This window comes from Canis lupus, chromosome 14 (assembly GCF_048164855.1).
Source record: "Canis lupus baileyi chromosome 14, mCanLup2.hap1, whole genome shotgun sequence".
NCBI classification, from domain to species: Eukaryota; Metazoa; Chordata; class Mammalia; order Carnivora; family Canidae; genus Canis; species Canis lupus.
The window spans coordinates 60,646,567-60,665,683 of NC_132851.1; the positions used below are offsets into that span (position 1 = coordinate 60,646,567).

At 34.4% G+C, this 19,117-nt stretch overlaps 1 protein-coding gene across 1 annotated transcript in view; it reads right to left on the bottom strand.

Moving 5' to 3' along the window:
* Positions 1–460: 460 nt before the first annotated feature.
* Positions 461–19,117, bottom strand: part of LOC140603511 (transmembrane protease serine 11G-like) — a 47,724-nt gene continuing 29,067 nt past the window's right edge. The window contains exons 6-10 of the mRNA XM_072773905.1: positions 8,896–8,934; positions 7,542–7,713; positions 6,077–6,336; positions 4,471–4,613; positions 461–2,346 (exon numbers count right to left, since the gene is read on the bottom strand). Coding sequence (XP_072630006.1) covers positions 2,185–2,346; positions 4,471–4,613; positions 6,077–6,336; positions 7,542–7,713; positions 8,896–8,934 — 776 coding nt within the window. The 3' untranslated portion in view covers positions 461–2,184. The remainder of the gene's footprint in view (positions 2,347–4,470; positions 4,614–6,076; positions 6,337–7,541; positions 7,714–8,895; positions 8,935–19,117) is intronic.

Below are 19,117 nucleotides of genomic sequence, written 5' to 3' on the forward strand. Positions count from 1 at the left end.
TATTCTCCACTCTGCAGTGCTAGTGGAGGACTGACTGAGCCATTCTGCCTTAGCTGAATATGTAAATCTCTTTCCCGGCAGTATCTATTTATACATTCTGAGAATATTAAATAGAATATACATGGTATGATTATGCAGGATTTAGATATTTGACAAATCTCTAGAGAGAAATTTATATAGATTCCTCTATATCCATACACATCAATTGAGATCTACCTATAGATAGATTTCTATCTCAATAGATCTGTATAAACAACCTCCCAAACAGGTTCAGTTTCCAAATGATCTTAATTTGGCTAGGATTGTTTAGATATAAGTGTGATCGTGATGGACAATCTTTTAGAACTCTCAACACATCAACATTATAAAAAAAGGGGCGGGGGAGAAGAAAGATATTCTCAGACATTCCATGTAAGGAAATTGTGGTTGTAAGGTTTTTAATAATGATTTTTTCCTCTGTTGATACAATGGCAGTGGTTCTTAGGGGGTGATTTTGCCCCCCTGGTAGACATTTGACAATATCTGGATACGTTTATGGTTGTTACAACTTGGTGGGGATTACTACTGGCACAGTGTATAGCCGTAAGGAATGTAGCTAAATATTCTATGATTCACAGGATAGCTGCCACATTCCCTCACAATAAAGAATTATCTTTGACTAATGTCAGTAGGGCAAAAGTTGAAAAAGTATAATGCAATATAGTCATGATTCAAAGAAAATTAGTTTGAGTTTATTATTATAAATATATTTTAATGTATACAATATAATATTATGTATGTGGGACAAGAGAGACTCTCAGCTGATATAAAACTCAGAAGAAAATCTTAGCGCAGCAGTTATTTCATTAGCCAAATTAATCATGATGGAGAGGGGGGAGCAAGGATTTAGAAGCACAGAAGAGGTTTGAGTTTTGTTCCATACTAGTCCATAGTCATATACAGTGTCACAAAATATACACTTAAATACATATGAAAATGACTGTTTTATCATACAAGTTAAATCTCTCCAGAGACTTTCTAAATTATTTGAATATTCTCTAAAAATACCATACGTCAAAGAATGCCAGCACTTTCTTAATAGGAAATTTAAATATTAGACAATAAGGTCTTTTTCAAAATCTTGTATCAAATTGTTTGTGGATGTCTAATTTTATACTGGCTTCTCAAGTTATTTACAAATATGTAATTTATACTGATTTCTAATTCTGTGGGTTCCTTACATGTTCTGAAGTTGTTTGAAAATAAAACCATTTAGAAAATAAAATGCATTAAGATATAATAAAACAGAAGTGGAAAGTAAATTTACATTAGGTTTGGAACTTCTCTCATTTTTAGAGATGGAAAGTAGCTCCTTCTCGAGGAGTCCTTTTTCTCTTCTTATTTCCACCTAACAATAAGGACAAGAAATTTTGTTTTTTTTTTTCCCCTAAATATCAAAAAAGCATTTTGGGGTAGCGTCGAACAGAACCCTGTGCTAGGCATTGTTTCCAGTTTTGCTGTCTGGTCTACAGATGTATTCATTGTTTCAAGGTATATATTAGGTAGTAGTTTAAAGAGTTTAAAATCTGTACTATTGGGTGTAAATGTAAAAGTCAATGTTCTTCATGTTTCAAAGAGAGGTACGTGTGCATCTGAGGACTAAAGGGAAGGACTCATAGTAGTGCCATCTTGTAAGTCCCAGGTTCCCATCTAGTGCCCCACCACATTTGTGTTAGCATTTGCCAAAACGAATTACCTTGATTTGTCTAGTACCATGAGCCTACAGATTCTTAATGAGGATTATTTAGTGGAGAAGTTAAAAACTGTGGAGTCAGGGAAGGGTAACATGCCCCGTCAGGGAGAAAAATAGAGAATGTTTAGCCAGTGGGTATTTGTCTGATTAAATGGGATTATTCTAAAAAAAGAAGTATGTAGTAGGAACAGGAAGATGAGCAAGGAGATAATGAGAGACACTTAGCAGCAGTGGGCAGATATTTGTGGAGTTGACAGTATCTTGTACGCTCATGGTTAGCAAAACACTTCAAATGATGTAAAAGAATGTCTGCTTTTCTCAGTTTAAGAGGCGTGTTGTCAGATTACGCTTATTTGTATCTTGAACTCAATGACAGTATACATGGCAACACATACTAAACACAATTTCCTAGAGACCTCATTTACACTGCGGATGTAGAGGTGATTGTTGCATTAGATGTTGGTTTTAGATTTAATCCAGTCCCGATAACGAGTTACTCTGGTGTAAAGTCCAGGCTTGTTCTTTTTTCCACAGTCTATTCCCCAGCTTACTATTCCAATAAGATACCAGATGCTTCTATCACGAGCTATAACAAGAGGTCCTCCAGAATCACCCTAGAGAAGAAGAAATGTACACAATGTAATAAATTAAGAGGAGTAAAAAATGCAAATTAATGAGCCTGTGAATATCTACTAAATTAATATTTTAAATTGAATGTATAAAATGAATTCTATTTTTACTTGCCATCAATATTAATGTAACAATAGAGTATATCACTTACAACTCTTTTTTTATCTTACTACTTTTGCTTATCTGTGTTGATGTCTTCATTTGGAGGGTAGTGTGAATAAAGTTAAGTTTTCTCTTTGTGTAGATTTTAGTTTTGCTCTTTCTAAACAGGAAGCACAAACTGAACCTAAGTCCAGGCATACAATTCTTACATAAATGACTTCAAGGCTCAACTATATGTCACCTCCTGTCCTGTTAGCTAGATATAATCACTTACTTTAAATTTGAACTGCACGCTATTCCATTCACACTAGTCGATAGGAAACTGTCCTGGATGTTATACTGTTGTTCAGCAATAGGTTTGAAAGGAGAAAGGTAAATGCAAAAGGCACCCCAGGCAAAGTGCATTATTTATTACAGACAGGCTTTTGTTTCCAAATGAAGACTTAATCCCTAGCCCTAGAGAACTGGTTTGAAGTGTGTGAATCTTGAGGACTTCCCTGATATCTTTAACCTAAGGTTTAGATTAATAATTTTTGAAATTATTTTTTAGCAATGAACCTATTCATTCGAATGAAGCATTATATGGAAGCCCCTTATAGACTTATTTTATATTTAAAAAAATGATCCTGTTTTTTATTTTTTTTTTTAAATGATCCTGTTTGAAGCAGGCCAGGGGTCCTAGAGTCTTGTGCCTTTAGTTCTCTTCCCTTCCCTTTCCATGCTTCTTAGTACACTTTAGAGCTCAGGGGACAGAGTATGAAAACTCTGGTCTACTAAACACAATGCTCTTCAGCTCCTTTCCTGTAGGATGACATCTCATTTAGGTCCTCAGTATTTTACTTTGCTACTGATGAAGGAAGCAAGGAAGCACAGACCAATGGAAGAGAACATCTGCTCTTGTGTAAATTTATATTCCTGCTCAGACGTAATGTGATCCAGTTGTATCATGGACCACCCTGTTGTTTCTGCTTTTCCTCAGGAAGTAAAGTGAGTGGAAGGAGATCTGATATTCTAGAATATGTAGCCAAATCCTAGGTTTTTTGTTCTTTTTGTTACTTGTGTGCTACATTACTAGAATGTAAATCCATTGTGAATTCAACATAGGTTTTTTTTTTTTTTTATGTTTATGTTTCCTTCAGTAATTGCCACATTACCTTGCAACTTACAAAAAAATGAAAAAAAAAACCCTGAATGAATAAGTGAATGAATGTTTATTATATCGCATTACAGACAGCCAATGGCAGATCAATAGTGCCTCCTATACATTTAGGAAACACAGGTGTACGTATCAAATTGTCAAACATTTCCTAATCTTTTAAGAACTGCTAAACGGTTGGACCCCAAGTCAAAATCTTTAGTATTTTAGTTACTTATTTTTAGTCTTTTAAGTGCCCTGACTTTAAAACTGATATTCTCCTTAAATGCTGAATACTTAAAATTAATGTTTTGTATGGTTTGGGAAAATGCTATTTATTTAGTTAATTTTAAGATATAATTTGTGAAGTGACACTTTAATATGAGTGAGTGTAGATAAATATATTTTTCCCTAATAGTGTAATTCTATCTGAATGTACACTGCTAAAGCCCAAAGGATTAAGCACTGGTAAGATGATGGTGGTCTATTGGCCATGGAGATATCTGCAGACCCCATTCCATAGTGCCTTACATGTAGTGGGGATTAGATACCCAATTGTTATCACTGTGACTTGAAGCAATGATTGTGTGCCTTTCTGGCTTGGTTTATACTATCTGCTTCTAGGATTTTTTTTCCCTCTAATCAAAGCCCTAATTTGCAACTGATGGTCATTTTTTCCATATGGTTCTGAACAATAATAGGATGTTAAATGAGGAGCATTTCTTATAGGTCTCCCATTCCCTCTCTTTACATTCTCCTATCTCCTCCACAACTTAATTATATGGAGTCATATGAAGTGACATTGGCCTATGGTCAGTAACGCCACCTCTATTCAACAAATGCACTTTTGTGGATTTGCGTCTATTCTTACCTCACAGGCATCTCGTTTTCCTGTTAAAAATCCAGCACATATCATTCCTGATGATACGGCACCACCATATACATGAACTTGATTACATATATCGTTACTTATGATCTCTACTTCGACTTGTCGCAGAGCATTGGGAAAGGGACCTAAAGAAGAAAAAAGTAGATGAAGAATTTTCATGTTATTGCTTATGATAATTGTTGTATCTTACAAATGATGGATCAGTGATAAGGCATATGTCTTGAAGTTGTAGGACTCTGAGCTTAATGACAATGCTAAGGTTAAAGTTATATTTCTTGTATGCCTTCTATGTGCTAGGTACCATTTTGGCACATTTACTTCCACTGTCTTACTTAATCCTTGCAATAACCAACAAAGTTAGATACGAATATCCTCTTTTTCAGATGAGAAAAACAAAATTTACCCAGTTATGACTCATTGATCACATAGCTAAATGGGAGATGACATTAAATTTAAGCTCAGGGCATTTCTCACCACCTGGAATAATCTGTGATAGTTCACCTTACCTTACCTGCAAATCTACCACATTACTCTAAAAAGAACACAACTATACTGGGAATTGAGAATCCTTTAGGAAGAGCAGTATAGAGCAAGGTTGTATCGTAGAAAGTCATTGTAATGCTGAATAAATGGAATACGCTTGCTTCATCAGAAGAACCATGTCTACTTTGATCTCAAATGCCTATCCAGAACTAATTCCAGGGTAAGTAATAAATACCAAGATAAGGAACAGATCATGTTTTATTAATGACCCACACATTTATTGACTTGTTATATATGAAAAGTACTTTTCTATGCGTATTTATGTTTTTATCATTCTGTTCTCCTCATTACCTCTTAACAGCTTTTATTTTAAAGACTGTATTAGTTCTTCATATGGAGATGGGTATTCTGTTTACAACAGGTTCAAAGACAATTGAGAAGAGGAAGAAGGGCTGTTAATAAAACATGATCTGTTTCTTAGGTAAACAATTTACATATAGTTTCATCTGCCTCTGAATTTCTGATTCTTGTTCCAGACTCTTACTAAAATGTAGTCTTATTTATGTACTTGATCTACCAAGTCTTTGCCATTTCATTTTTATAGGAATCTGCTTCCCTTCAATAGGTACTGTCGAATCCCAAAGGATTTGATTCCCGTTTGTACTCATTACCATTCCCTATAGAAAAAAGCAGACTCCCGGAGACAAGGAAAAGAATTCTCAGATTATGACAGTATAACAACCTGCACCCAATGTCAGAATTTTGAAGTACATACTGTTTCAGAAAGAAAGCAACAGAAAAGAAAGGATGTGAAGAAACATGCTTTAATAATTTTTGAAAAGAGAGTTATAACTAGTTTCCAAAATAGCCCATAAAGAAGACATTAAACATAGATACTGTGTAACAGCTATAGCCAGAGTTTTCATAAGTCACCATATCTGGGTTTTTCTGTTTGTTGTTTTGTGATACTTTTCACAGGACATCTTGATTTCATCTCTTATTTTCAATACTGTGATTTTGAATCTTACTTTATGTCTCCATTCAAATGGAAGATGGGTTTGCATTTTTTGCTTAGGCTTTTTTTTTTTTTTATTGAGATACTCACCATTAGCTTTTAATGCTCCCCATCCAGTGACAAACACTGGACTCTGAGACAAGACTTCAAAAGTAGCATCTGGGAGGCAGACTCTGCCCACATCACTGGAAAATAGGACTGGGGTGGAGAGCTTCACCACAGCGATGTCATCGTCATGATTATGGGCAGCATAGTTTTCGTGAATGATAATTGATTGTATCTTTCTTCTCATCAATGGAGGGCTGAGAGTTGTTCCAAAACTAGCCGTCCAGAGTTTGGGGTTTTTGTAACTGATCACAGATGAAAAGGATTAGGGTTGATTCATTGCTGATTCAAAGTTGCCCAGGACCCTGAATCAGCATGGGACATAGGGGCAGTAGAAGGACAAATTGTTTAAGGTGATAGTTGATGGGTCTTCCCACTTTATTTGAGGCTTCTCCCCCCAGGACTGCTTTGCTTTATTTAGCAGATACAAATACCCCCATTCTAAGGTAGCTTCAATTACTCCTCTTGAGGAAGAGTTTGTATTTTCTAAAGGAAACAATATTATTGTTATTTTGATTATAAAAGTAATACAGATTAGTTGAAGATAAATAAATAAAATTAGACATAGGTATCCACATATGTACATGCCCACACACATATATACCCTCATACGCATGCAGTAATATAAACATCTGTATAGCTATGGAGGGAGAAAGAGAGAGGGAATGAAGGGAAAAGGAGAGGGAGAGGTGTCACATTGGAGCCATACATTATATATTGTTTTCTCATCCTTTCTTTTTAGTTAACATTTTACCTAGAATATTTCCCATATTATATGAATTTCACTAGAGCTATTATCTCTTTATTATCTCCACATATGCCTTATGTTAAATCTTCAAAAAAGATATAATAATAACAGTGCAGCACTAAATATATTCATATGGGATAATCTGATGTAAGTTTGTGGGTCAGGATACTATATTAGAAGAGTTTTTTTTTTTAATCTACAATATATCTTAGGAAAACTGGTGACTGTGTTTAACTTTTGACAGTGTTGACTTGTTCTTAAAGTTAGGATTGCTGGAGAATATATTTTCAGTTGGAGCTGAAGATTCTCTAACTTTTCTGCTACTCTTTAGTATCTGTCATTTGTCCCTAAGCCTGCTTCACAGTCATGAGTTCCAGTGGGAGGCCTAGATGCTCATAAAAGAATGAAAAAAGTAGAGGTACCTGGCTAGCTAAAAATTGGTTAAGCATCTGCCTTTGCCTCAGATCATGATCTCAGGGTCCAGGGGTTCCTGAGATTGAGACCCTCATCCATCCCCTTGTTGAGTGGGGTGTCTGCCCCTCCCCCTGCTTATGCTCGCGCTCTCTCTCATCTCTCTTTCTCAAATAAATTAAAAATCTTTAAAAACAAAAAACGAATGAAAAGGGGATGACAGTTATAGGAAATGGAGGTGAGAAAAGGAAGTGAAATTGGTGATCCTGTTGATACAGACTGAGGACTTACATATCAAAGCAATGAGCAGCAGTCAGGAGCCACTCCTCACTGATCAAAGAAGCTCCACAGAAATGAATGCCATCTATTTGCAGGCTGGCTTGCCATGGCCAATCAGCTTTTTTTGCAGGATAACCCTCAGCAATTCTTTCCATGGAAGGAAACTCCTTCCCTCTTCCACAACCTGTCAGAAGGAAATAAGATAGTTATTTATATATTTTATTTTATTCATTTATTTTAGTTGACACACAATGTTACATTAGTTTTAGGTGTACAACATAGAGATTCAACCTCTCTATACATTATGCTACGCTTGCAACAAGTGTAGCTATAGGATGGTTATTTTTAAACAGAGTTATAAACGTGTAGGCATATTTGACACAGAGTTAAAGATGGAAACATTTGTAGGTTTGCCTTGCCTTTGAAAAATTAATCAAAATTATATAATAGAATGATTATTCAAATTGAAAAATGATTACTTTTTAAAAATAAACTATGTAATATTCTCCTTGGTACATTTAAAGCCGCTTCAGCTTAAGATTTGTTTTTTCATATATTTTAGGTTATTTTATTATTTACGGCAAATTATTCCAGGAATATCTGACAATTTTGAATGTCAAATGTACACTATTAATTGCAGAAAAATATCATTTGTACACTTAAAATACTTGTCTAATATTATAACCATTATCCTACTATACTTTGTCAAAATTCACATAATTAAAATTAGTGGGTGTCATTTAATTTTTTTTTAAAGATTTCTTTTTATTTATTTATGATAGAGAGAGAGAGAGAGAGAGAGGAGAGGGAGAAGCAGGCTCCACGCCGGGATCCCCGGTGTCATTTAATTCTAAGCAGAATTTTCTACTTTAACAAAGTGAACCAAATAAAAATAAATATGATAAGATGATAAGGGAGATGGCCTGGGTAGCTCAGTGGTTGAGCGTCTGCCTTTGGCTTAGGGCGTGATCCTGGAGTCCCCAGGTCAAGTCCCACATCAGGCTCCCTGCGTGGAGGTTGCTTCTCCCTCTGCCTATGTCTCTGCCTCTCTCTCTCTCAGTGTCTCTCAAGAATAAATAATTAAAATCTTAAATAAAATCTTAATAAAATAAAATAATGATAAGGAATTGTTAAAAGAAGTAATCAATGAAACTTACTATCAGGAATAACAAGTTATTTCTAAGGAGCCCATGTACATATTCCCAATTATTAATAGTATTTTTTTCCTTATAAAAAATTAGGTCATGTATCTATTTAGAAATATATATTTTTGTAAAATAGTAAACATGGAAATAGAGAAACTCTAGCATTATTTTGAGTTTTAGCATTTGATCTACAAACATTACACTGATATTCTCGAACTTACAGCTGTTCAGAATGTGCTCTGCTTGTGCTTCATTCATATCTGGAAAAAACAAGAGGACTGCTCATCAGAGGAACAATTATAATTTAAAAATATTATGCCTGCATACATGAATGTTTCTGTTTGGAATGAAATGAATTATTTAGGAATTTCTTAATTTAAAGGCAATATAATAAAATCTTACAAAAAAGGAGAGGCCTGTATATAAATCAAAGCCTCCTTCTAACTATCTGTGGACTCTAGGAAAATCCTGGTTTATTATTTTAAAATCATTGGCATAGAGAAAGATATTACTTGTCACAAAAGAGGACTACATCTAATTAATTTATCCATGACAATTTATTAAAATGCAAGTTAAGCAGAGGAGTCTAGGACTACTTTCATGTATGTATTATTTTATGGTGGACACTATTTCCTTCTGTCCTCATTCATACATTAGTAATATGATAAAGATACCCAAAGCATCTTAGATGCTTGACATCTCCATGGAGGCTCCCAGTGAAATCCACCAATGTACTAACAAATCTTCAAAACATGTTAGTCATTTTATCATAAACTAAAATAGAAGAAAATATGATCAGTGACTATTCCCCAAAATTATATGAATTGTTTCTTATGCCAGATACTATAATGAGCAACCCAGATCCACATTTTTGTTAAGATAAAAACCAGTATAGAGTTTTGGTAAGCCTGCAAATTAATGAATCTATCAGTCAGACTCTATAGAGGAACATTGTGTTCATCAGCAGGGAACTATGCTTATGTTTATTATTATATTTATTAGAATAAATCTCTTAGAATTAGGTTTTTCCAATAATAACAATTCTCTAGTGGCTTCCCTGATATTTGTAATGAATCCACCTGGACTTTCTGTTTCTTGACTGTGCCAAGGTGCTCTTATAGTCTTTATTCCAGTTGTCCCTTCTGGGAGAAATGCTCTCCCTTGACCGTTCTCGTGGTTGGTTCCTTGTTAACATTCAGATCTTAGCTTAAAAATCCTCTCCTCAGAGAGGCTTTCCATGACAAGTCAAAGTAGCCTTCCACTTCTATTCTCTGTATGTAAATTCATATTATTCGATATTACTTTGTTTATTTACTTATTTAGTAGACCATTATCTTTTTATTCCAGTTGAAATGTTCTATAATTTCACTGGCACAACTAGGTTCTCAAAATATTTGCTTAATGAATAATGAGCAGTAGTGATAACTGATAATTTACTAAGTCCTATATACCAGGGACTGTACCAAATATTGCTATATCCTCACAATAATATTATGAAGCAAGGCTATTAAGGACATGATTTAAATATTTCTTAAGGTAAAATCTTATCACACAATCCTTTCACTGTAAGGTCAATTAAAGTCTAGTGTCACATTCTGTAGGTTATGGATCAGTGAGAGGGGTGGAGTTATGGTTACTTCACAGGTAACTTTAGCCTAGTCTCATTTCTATCTGTAGAAACTGATGATGAACTTCCATGGTGATGCTATATGCCATATTTGTTTGAGTGTGTCTGGCGATTCTTCCAAGTGTGATCCATAGGTAATACTGTTCTAGATGCATAGGAGAGAAGCTAATTGCTTACATATAGTGAATGCCCCGGGCATCTGATAAATGATGGGAGATAATAAATTATAAGGACTTGAGCTATGAGCAATGGTAGTATTAATAAAGAACAATATAGTGAGTGTCCTAGTTTTCTTTTCATCTCACACATACTCTGGACTGGGGACAAAGAAAGTCCTGCAATCTAAAACCATCAGTAGGCATAAATAAGAAATCCTGAGAAAAGTCTGTTCTGTCTCTCCAAATACTGGGAATGAAGCAAAACAAAGGCCTAGTGAAGAGCCGAAACCTTCTGCTTCACAACACAGGGCTGGCTATCCATTTTGCCAGTAGCAGTGACAGCAAGAAAATCTTGGTCATCCCAAACCCCACTTCCCAACCAGGGCACCAGGTTGTAGACTGACACCCAGAGGGACAACATCAAACTTTATATACCTAGTGACATTAATAGGTTCAGGCCCACTACACCCCTCCACAGAAGAAGGCCCAGGAATACAAAGCAGCCTAGAAAAACCTATTATACTCTCACATAGGAGATAAGAGGAAGCAGAAGTTGAAAGGAAACTCCAGAAGACTAGAATAGTGGTGCAAGGACCCTGAAAACTAATTTTTTATTGAAACATTGAGAGTAGGTGAGAATCTATGCTCCAAACCTAAATAATTAAACTACCTGCTAGAATAAAAGAATTAAACATGATCAAGAGTCTCCTAATATGATAAACAAATGTGTAGAATACAACAAAAATTATTTACCATACCAAACCCCAGGAAAACCAGAATCTATATGAGAAAAGACAATCAACTGATGCCAATACTGAGATGAATACAATGTTGGAAGTATCTGATGTGGATTTTAAAGCAGATGCTAGAAAAATAATTTAGCAATCAATTTCAAATTCTCTTGAAACAAGTGAAAAAGTAGAAAATCTAAGCAAAGATATAGAAGTTATAGAAATCAAATGGAAGCGCGCCTCAGGCAGTTAAGCATCCAACTCTTGATCTCAACTCAGGTCTTGATCTTAGGGTTATGAGTTCAAATCCCATGTTGGGCTCCATGCTGGGTGTGGAGCCTACTTTACAAAAAGGAAAAATATAGGACTGAAAAATATAATAATAAGAGTAATAAAACAAATGCTGCTAAGTGGTCTTAACAATAGAGTGGAGATGGGGATAGAATCAGTAAACTTGGATGAAATTAAATAGTATTTACTCAGAAGAACAGAGAGAAAAGAGACTGAAAAAAATGAGCAAATCTGAGATTTGTGTGATAATAACAAAAGACTTAACATTCTATATTATCAGAATTCCAGAAGGAGAAGAAAAAGAGTGTGAGACTGAAAAAGTATTCAAGGAAATAATGGTTGGAAACTCCCCAAATTTGGATAAAGACAGAGGTCTATAGATTCAAGAAGCTGAGAAAATCTCAAATAAGAAAAATTCAAATCTACCCCAAGACCCATTGTAATTGTTACTAAAAACTAAAGACAATGAAAAAAACCTTAAAAACAGAAAAAGTGATACATTACCTATAAAGTAACACCAATTCAAATAACAGCAGAGTTCTCATCTGAAACCGTGGAGGACAAAAGGAAGTGGCATAGCATTTTTCAAGTTCTGAAAGAAAAAACTATCAACCATGAATCCTATATCCATTGAAACTATATTTAGAAATAAATGTATTCTAGGATGAAGAGAAATGAAAAGAATTAGTTTCTAACAGAGCTACTCTTGGATAATGGCTAGAGGAAGCTCTCCAAACAAAAAGCAAATGATAATAGGAGAAGGCTAGTACCTTCAGAAAGGAAAGAGACAGAATGTGTAAGAACAGAAATAAACATAATAGACTATTTTTCACCTTATAGGTTTCTTTAAATATATTTTATGGTTGAAACAAAAGATGCAGTGCCATCTGATGTGAATATATAGAGAGGAAATACTTAAGAAAAATGTTTCTAAAAAATGGGGGGGGGGGGCAAAGAGACCAAAATGGAAGTGATACAATGTTGACACCAGTAGTCTATGATGTTATGTATGTTAATATCTAGAACAGCCACTAGGGGAGCTATACCTCGTGATAAACTCAAAAGCATTACAAATAAATAAAAATGGAACCCTAAAACAAATGTTCCTGCTACCGACAGGGAGGGAGGAAAAAAGAAACAGAGGAACAAGACACAGCACAAAAGAAATCAAATAATAAAATGACTTAAGCTCTAACATATCAATATTTAATATGTGAATGGTTTAAGTACCTCAATTAAAAGACAGAATAGCAGAGTATAATTAAGAAAACATGATTCAGCTATTTGTTTTTTACACTGAAATTTCCAAATTGAAAGTAAAAGGATGCAAAAAAATAGATCATACAAATATGAATCCAGAAAAAAAAAAAAGCAGTGGTGGCTCTATTAATATCAAATAAAGTGCTCTTTGGAGAAAATTAATTACTGGGGACATAGAAGGACATTACTTGATGATAAAAGGATCAATCTACTATGAATATTTAATCATTTTAAATGCATGTTTACAAATAGCAGAGCTTCAAAATACATCAAGCAATAACTAAGCGAGCTGAAAGAAGGAATAGACAAATTCACAATTATGATTGGGGACTTAGAATCAACAAATTGATAGCATTACTAGGCATAAAATCAGCAAGGATATATAATTAACGCTACCAACAAGACCTAATTGACGTTTATAAACCACTCCACCCAACAATAACATAAAGCACATTCTTTATAAACACCTATGGAACATTCATTAAAAATGACCATATCTTGTGTCATATTTAAAAGAATTGAACTCAGAATATGTTTTCTGTTCATAGTGGGGTCAAATTAGAAATCAATAAAGAAAGGTAAGGAGGATCTGCCCCCGGGCCCAGCGGTTTAGCTCCACCTTCAGCCCAGGGCATGATCCTGGAGACCCAGGATCGAGCCCCACGTCAGGCTCCATACCTGGAGCCTGCTTCTCCTTCTGCCTGTGTCTCTGCCTCTCTCTCTCTCTCTCTCTCTCATGAATAAATAAAAATAAAATCTTTAAAAAGAAAAGAAAGGTAAGGAGAAAAATCTCCGAACACTTGGGAATTAAACAACAGACTACTAAATAATACATGGGCCCAAAAAGAAGTACCAAAGAAGTAAAAAATTACATAGAATTGAATCAATACAAGTGTACAAACATAGCAAATATCATGAGATGCAGGTAAAGTATTACAGAGAGGAAAATTATAGCACTAAATGTTTATCTTAGAAAAGAAAAGATATTCTTGAGTTCCTAACTAAAAAAAAAAAAAAAAAAAGAAAGAAAGAAAGAAAGAAAGAGAAAAAGAAAACTAGAAAAAGAAGAGCAAAGTGAGCCTAAAGCAAGGAAGAGGAAGGAAATAGTAAAGAAAAAAATCAATAAAGATCAAAATTTCAATCAAAATTAGAAACAGAAAGATAATATAGAACAATCAATGGGACAAAAAACATTCATTGTAAGAAAAAGTCAATAGAATTGATAAACTTTTGGAAGATTGACAAAGATAAAAAGATAAACTTCTAGAAGATTGACAAAGACACAAATCACCAATGTCAGCAATTAAATGAGGGGATATCACAAAAGAACCTGAATAAAGAAGAGATGATATATATACAATGGAATATTGCTCAACCATCAGAAAGAATTAAATCTTGCCATTTGCAATGACAAGGATGGAACTAGAGGGTATTATGCTAAGCAAAATGAGTCAGAGAAAGACAAATACCAAAATACCATATGATTTCACTCATATGTGGAATTTAACAAACAAAATGGATGAACATAGGGGAAAGGAAGGAAAAATAAAATAAGATGAAAGTTGAGAGGGAGGCAAACCATAAAGGACATTGAACTCTAGGAAACAAATTGAGAATTGCTGAAGGGGAGGAGGTGGGGGAAGGGATAATTGGGTGATGGGCATTAAGGAAGGCACTTGATGTAATGAGCACTTGGTGTTATATGCAACTGATGAATCACTCAATTCTACCTCTGAAACTAAAACAAACAACAACAAAAAAAAACCCCAAAAACCCAAAAAACAAAACAAAAGTTATAGGATTACCATACTGTCCTGTGAGTATATGCATACGATGATTTAAAATAAGTGTTCACACGAAAACTTTTTAAAAAGTAAGAAATACTTTGAACAACTTTACATTCATAAATTTGACAATTTAAAGAGGACAAATCCCTTAAAAACCATAAACTACCAAAACTCAACAAAGATGATATAGATAACTTGAACATTCCTACTATTAAAGAAATTGAATAAAAGATTAAAAAAAAAATCCTTAGGCCTAAATGGATTCACTGGAGACTTTGGCAAAACATTCAAAGAATTAACAGTACTTTTATACAATCTCTTCTAGGAATTATAAGAAAGCATTTCCTAGTTCATTTGATGTGGCCAACATTTTCCTGCTATTGAAACTAGATTAACAAAGAAACAGACTAATATCTATCATGAATTTAGATGCAAAATTCTCAACAAAATTTTAACCAATTGAATCCAACAATATATATAAAGAATAATACAGTGATGAAATGGGTTTATTTCAGGTATGGAAGGTTCAATGTTTGTAAATCAATTAGTATAATCTACCATGTCAATAGGCTATAGGAAAAAATTATATGATTATGTCAATTGATACAGAAATACATTCAGCAAAATTTGGCACCTATCACACCACCACACAGACCTATTACACTCACAAAAAAAAAAAAAAAAAAAAAAAAAAGTAAAGGAAAGGGCAGCCCCTGTGGCGCAGCGGTTTGGCACCGCCTGCAGCCTGGGGTGTGATCCTGGAGACCCGGGATCGAGTCCCACGTCGGGCTTCCTGTATGGAGCCTGCTTCTCCCTCTGCCTGTGTCTCTGCCTCTCTCTGTCTCTATGAATAAATAAAATCTTAAAAAAAAAGAAGGAAAGGAAAATAACAAGTATTGATGAGAATTGGGAGACATTAGAACCCTTTTACACTGCTAATGAGAATATAAAATGATGTAGCTACTGTGGAAAACAGTCTACTAGTCCTTAACAAGTTAAACATAGTGACCATATCGCCCAGCAATCCCACTCCTGGGTATATATCCAACAGTATTGAAAATTGGTATTCAAATAAATACTATATGCCAATATTTATAGCAGTACTATTCACAATAGCCAAATAATGGAAACAGCACAAATGTCCATCAGCTGATGACTAGGTAAACAAAATGCAATATATCTATAAAGTGAAATATTATTCAGCCTTAAAAGGAATGAAGTATTGATACATCCTAAAACATGAATTCTGAAAGATTATGCTAAGTGAAAGAAACCAGACACAAAAGTCACAGATTACATGGTCCCATTTATATGAAATATACAGAATAGGTAAAACCATAGAGACAAGGGAGAATGACTTTTTAATTGATATACGATTTCCTTTGAGGCCATGAAAATATCTTGAAACTAGGTAGAGGTGATGGTTGCACAACATTAGGACCTAAATGCCAGCAAATTGCACACTTTCAAATGGCTAATGGTTAATTTTATGTTATGTGAATTTTACCTCAAAAAGTACTCAACATACTAAAGATGTCAATTCTCCTCAAACTGACCTATAGTCTAGCGAAATTTCTATAAAAATCTATTAGCTTTTTTGTAGACATAGACAAAATTATTCTAAAATTTTAGAAAGAAACTAGAGTATTTAATATAACTTTGATAAAGAAGAGTAAAGTGGGAGACCCATTCTTCCCCAATGTTAGACTTGCTATATAGCTGCAGTAATCAAGAGAATATGATCCTGGTGGAAGGATAGACACATAAATCAATGGGATAGAATGTAGAACCTAAAAATAGATCCACATAAAAATGCCCAGTTAATTTTTGACAAAGGAGCAAAAGTAAATTCAGTGGAAGGTGGGCAGCCTTTCCAATTAACAGTGTTGGAGCAATTGAATATCTATTAACAATAACAACAATAAAAAGTCTCACAGCTTATGCAAAAATGAGCTTGAAATGGATTTTAGGCTTTAATGTGATATGAAGCCATAAAACTTACAGAAATAAGTATAAAATGTTAAAAAATATAATATGTACAAGTATAAAATTTACAGAAAAGAACATAGGAGATCATTATCAGGGACTCAGGGCTAGAGGAAGAGTTAGATTTATTACCAACAAGATGATCCATAAAAATGAAAGTTCATTTGAGTGCATCTCATCAAATTTAAAACTTTTCCTATCTGAAAGACTCTCTTTATGGGTTGAAAAGGCGAACTTCAGACTAGTGGGAATTACTGCAAACTGCACATCTGACAAAGGCTTCATACATAGAACATATAAAGAGTTCTCCGTATTCAGCATTTAAGAAGAAAAAAATCAACTCAATTAGAAAACACGGACACATATATTTTGCCATAGAGGATGTATAGATGGCAAACACATAAAAGGATGTTTGATGTTATTAGAAATTGGAGAAAATAAAATTAAAGCCATAATGAGATAACACTATACAGCTATCAGAAAAGCCACATGAAAAATAGTGATAACACCAATTGTTGGCAAAGGTGGAGAGAAACTAAATCACTCATACATTGCTGATGGGAATGCAAAATGTACAGCCACTCTGGAAAGTAGTTTGGTAGTTCCTTTCAAAACCCAAAGTCTAAAGAAAACCCAAAAATGACCCAAAATCGTTTTATCAACCCAGCAATTGTACTCTTAGATATGTCCCAGAGAAATAGAAACTTATTTTCTTATAGGAACATAAAATGAATATGCATAGAAGCTTCACTGTAATAGCCAAAACCTTGAAACTATCAAATGTTCTTCAAGGGATGAGTGGTTAAACAAACAGTGGAATACTATAGAATACTACTCAGCAATGAAAAAGATCAAACTATTGATGCACACATCAACATGGATGAACCTCATGGAAATTATGTTGAGGGGAAAAGGTCAATTTCAAAAGGGTACAAAATGTATGATTTACATGACATTCATGAAATGATATAATTATAGGAATGGAGAATGGATAAGTGGTTGCCAGAGGCTACAGATGAGTAGAGGAGATGGGTGTAGTTATAAAGAGGTAACACAGGGGAATCTTGATATGGTACAATTGAATATATTGATTGTGGTAGTAGTTATGAAAGGTTACATATGTGATAAAATGGCACAGAGCTATACCTACCCATACACATACATGCACACACACAAATGAGCTCATATATAACTGTGAAATCTAAATAAGCTCTATGGATTGCATCTATGCCAATTTCTTGGTTTTGGCACTGTGCTGTAGTTGTATAAGATGTTAACATTACCAAAGGCTGGGGGAAGTATGCAAGTGCATGAGATTTCTCTCTAGATTTCTTTGCAACCTCCTTTGAATCTATAATAATTTCAAAATATTTTTAAAAATCAAGCATCCTATATAAAATAAATGCACAGAAATCAGTTGCATTTCTATACACTAACAATGAGACTGAAGAAAGAAATTAAGGAGTCAATCCCATTTACAATTGCACCAAAAACCATATAGTATCTAGGAATAAATCTAACCAAAGAGGCAAAGGATCTGTATTCAGAAAACCATAGAACACTCATGAAAGAAGAAAGAAGTGGAAAAATATCCCATGATCATGGACTGGAAGAACAAATATTGTTACAATGTTTATGCTACCTAGAACAATCTATACATTCAGTGCAACCCCTATCAAAATACAGTCAACTTTTTTCACAGAGCTGGAATAAATAATCCTAAAATGTGTATGGAGCCACAACAGACCCTAAGTAGCCAAAAGAAATTGAAAAAGAAAACCAAAGCTGGTGGCATCACAATTATGGACTTCAAGCTGTATTACAAAGCTGAAATCATCAGGACAATGTGGTACTGGCACAAAAACAGACACATGGATCAATGGAACAATGGATCCTCAACTGTATGATCAATTCATCTCTGACAAAGCAGAAATGAATATCCAATGAAAAGTCTCTTCAACAAATGGTGTTGGGAAAATTGGACAGCCACATGCAGAATAATGAAACTGGACCATTTTATTCACCATACACAAAAACAGACTCAATATGGATGAAAGACCTAAATATGAGACAAGAATCCATCAAAATTGTGGAGAAGAACACAGGCAGAAACCTCTGTGACCTCAGCTGCAGCAACTTCTTCCTAGATATGTCTCCAAAGGCAAGGGAAACAAAGGCAAAAATGAACTCTTGGGACTTCATCAAGACAAAAAGCTTTTGTGCAGCAAAGGAAACAGGCAACAAAACCAAAAGACACCTGACAGACTGGAAGAAGATATTTGCAAATGTCTTCTCAGATAAAGGGCTAGTATACAAATCTATAAAGAACTCATCAAATCCAATGCCGAAAAACAAATAATCCAGTCAAGAAATGGGCAGAAGTCATGAACAGACATTTCTCCAGACATACAAATGGCCAATACACATATGAAAAAAAATGCTCAACATCACTCATCATCAGGAAAACACAAATCAAAACCACAATGAGATACTACCTCACATAAGTCAGAATGGCTAAAATTAATAGGATAGGAAACAAAATGTTGGTGAGGATGTGGAGAAAGAGGAACCCTCTTACGCTGTTGGTAGGAATGCAGGCTGGT